Below are 2271 nucleotides of genomic sequence, written 5' to 3'. Positions count from 1 at the left end.
TGTAATGAACCCTTTGATCCTTGGATGAACACACAGCTCCTTTGATAAACTTACTATAAATGTAATAAACCTTTGAACCTATAATAAACACGCCAGTACAATTATTGTAAACACTTTGCTCTTATCTTATACATCAATAGGCATTCCATATTGCTTTTAAAATAAGCACTTGGTCCTAAAATAAACGCGCTTGTCCTAAAATAAATACTAGGCTCTAACAATAAACACCGCGCTCTTAAATTCTAAACGCGGCTGTCGGTGCGCACCGCTCGGAGGTGCTCACAGTCTGTGTCTAAAAACCACTCCCAGCACTACAGGCGTGTGTCTGAGAAACAAAACAAAGAGAGAGACAGGGGAACGTCTGTATAAAGCTTTATATAACCGGACAGCTTATTTGTGGTGTTAAATGCTTATTTATTGTGTTTTCAGAGCGCACTGTAGCTGTGTGCGTTTATGCGGTTGTTTCAGCACCGGGAGCTGTTCAGACACAGGGGGCTGAATACTGGTCAATGGGTTCCTTTTAGAATCACCTAAATCTGGACATGCTGGAAAACGTCATCCTGGGTGTCATACTGATAAAAATAGAATTGAATAAACAAATAGAATAGAATAGAATAGAATAGAATAGAATAGAATAGAATAGAATAGAATAACAATACATCTTTGAATTTACGCATTTCCGATTTTATTACACAAATTACAAGAGCAAAACGTTTTTTTACTATAGCACAGGGTGAAGTTGTAAACGGAAAGTCTGTCATTCACAAGATGACATACAAAGAACTCCACAAACCCTGATATTTTCATTTATAGTACCTCTTCCCTGGCAGAATGTACCACATCAAGGTAAAGAAAGAGCGGGTGGTGGTACAAATACATTCTACCAGTGATATTCCAAAATACTATGGTATCACGGCAAGCATTGTAACACATTATTACCCTTAGATCTGTTTTTAATCATATTTATGATGCTCATGCATGTTTTAAAGTGCAAACTTGGAATTTAGGGAAAACTAGAACGCGTGCGCACCCCTACGGTCCCGATGTGGTCGCGTCCTGTACGTTTAAACCGAGAGGACACCCGTAGCGTGTTCCCGACGCAAAAATAAATAAATAAATAAATAATAAAAGAGTAGCTGAAGGCAGGCGAGAGAGGAACAGAGGTGTAAATACAAGGCGTGAGCAGTCCCTTTCTTTCTCTCTGTGTCTGCGCGTCTTTGTGTTAAAAAAGAAAGAAAAGAAAGAAAGGCGCACAGAAAGGACGCACATTCCAGGACCAGAGACGGAACGCGCATCCTTCTGACTCGTTTCTTTCTCCACACGTCTGAATATTTTAGAAAGCAGGACCTTATTTTGACACATTCCGGCTTTGGGAGGACTCTGAGGAGCGGACCGCCGCTTTTGTCGCCGCTGATCATGACAACTTTAGCGAACGGCCAGGCGGAGAGCGCGGCGCACGCAGCCACCGGCGCAAACGGGCTCGTGAACGGAATAAGCCACGTTCACGCTTACGGGCACGGGCACGGGCACAGCGCGCCGGGCTGCGCCACCATCCCCATGAAGGACCACGACGCCATTAAGCTGTTTGTGGGTCAGATCCCGCGCAACCTGGACGAGAAGGACCTGCGGCCGCTCTTCGAGGAGTTCGGCAAGATCTACGAGCTCACTGTGCTGAAGGACCGCTTCACGGGCATGCACAAAGGTAAGCGGGGGGTCCGGCTTGGCACGGCTGGAGATGTTCGCTTTGATCCCGGAGTGGATTTTCTTAAGTTGCTTTCTTTGTTGTTGCTTATGCAAATCAGTTTCATTTGCAGGCTGTTGGTTTTGGGAAGCGAGATGCACTTGGCACTTTGAACACTGTGGCCAGTCCTGGTTGCACTGGAGGGTATTTGTGCAGAATTTGGGTATTTAGCTAGAAACAGAGAAGACAAGTTCGATTTTTCAACATTGCGAAATAGCATTTTTTTTTTTTGTCTTTTGAAGAGCCTAAGGTATATTAATAATATAATACTACTATTAAATACTATTACTATTAAATACTACAAAATGCTCAAAATGATATTTTTGTGCGCTGCCATTCAGTAATGCACTTGTTTCTGTTAAGTGGCACACAAAATAGTAAAAATAGTAGGTGGGACATGGGAGCATGTATGTGTGTGTGTGTGTGTGTGTGTGTGTGTGTATATATATATATATACAGTAGTACCTGCCACGTCAGTACCAATAGGAAGGGGTGTTGAACAATTTCTGCATAGGCTACAAGTACTGGTT

General features: G+C 43.0%; 1 protein-coding gene across 1 annotated transcript; it reads left to right on the top strand.

Annotated features, from left to right (window-relative positions):
• Window positions 1-1159: 1159 nt before the first annotated feature.
• Window positions 1160-1854, top strand: LOC134330822 (CUGBP Elav-like family member 4). Its single transcript, XM_063012089.1, has one exon. It carries the CDS (start codon window positions 1417-1419, stop codon window positions 1852-1854), a length of 438 nt encoding a protein of 145 aa, XP_062868159.1. The 5' UTR covers window positions 1160-1416.
• Window positions 1855-2271: the final 417 nt, after the last annotated feature.

This window comes from Trichomycterus rosablanca, chromosome 16 (genome assembly GCF_030014385.1).
Source record: "Trichomycterus rosablanca isolate fTriRos1 chromosome 16, fTriRos1.hap1, whole genome shotgun sequence".
Classification (NCBI taxonomy): domain Eukaryota; kingdom Metazoa; phylum Chordata; class Actinopteri; order Siluriformes; family Trichomycteridae; genus Trichomycterus; species Trichomycterus rosablanca.
The sequence above is the reverse complement of the archived record's forward strand: the minus strand, read 5'-3'. Positions and strand labels throughout refer to the sequence as shown.

Coding starts and splice junctions, on each gene's coding strand:
- LOC134330822 (XM_063012089.1), top strand. CDS start 1,417: ATGACAACTTTAGCGAACGGCCAGGCGGAGAGCGCGGCGCACGCAGCC.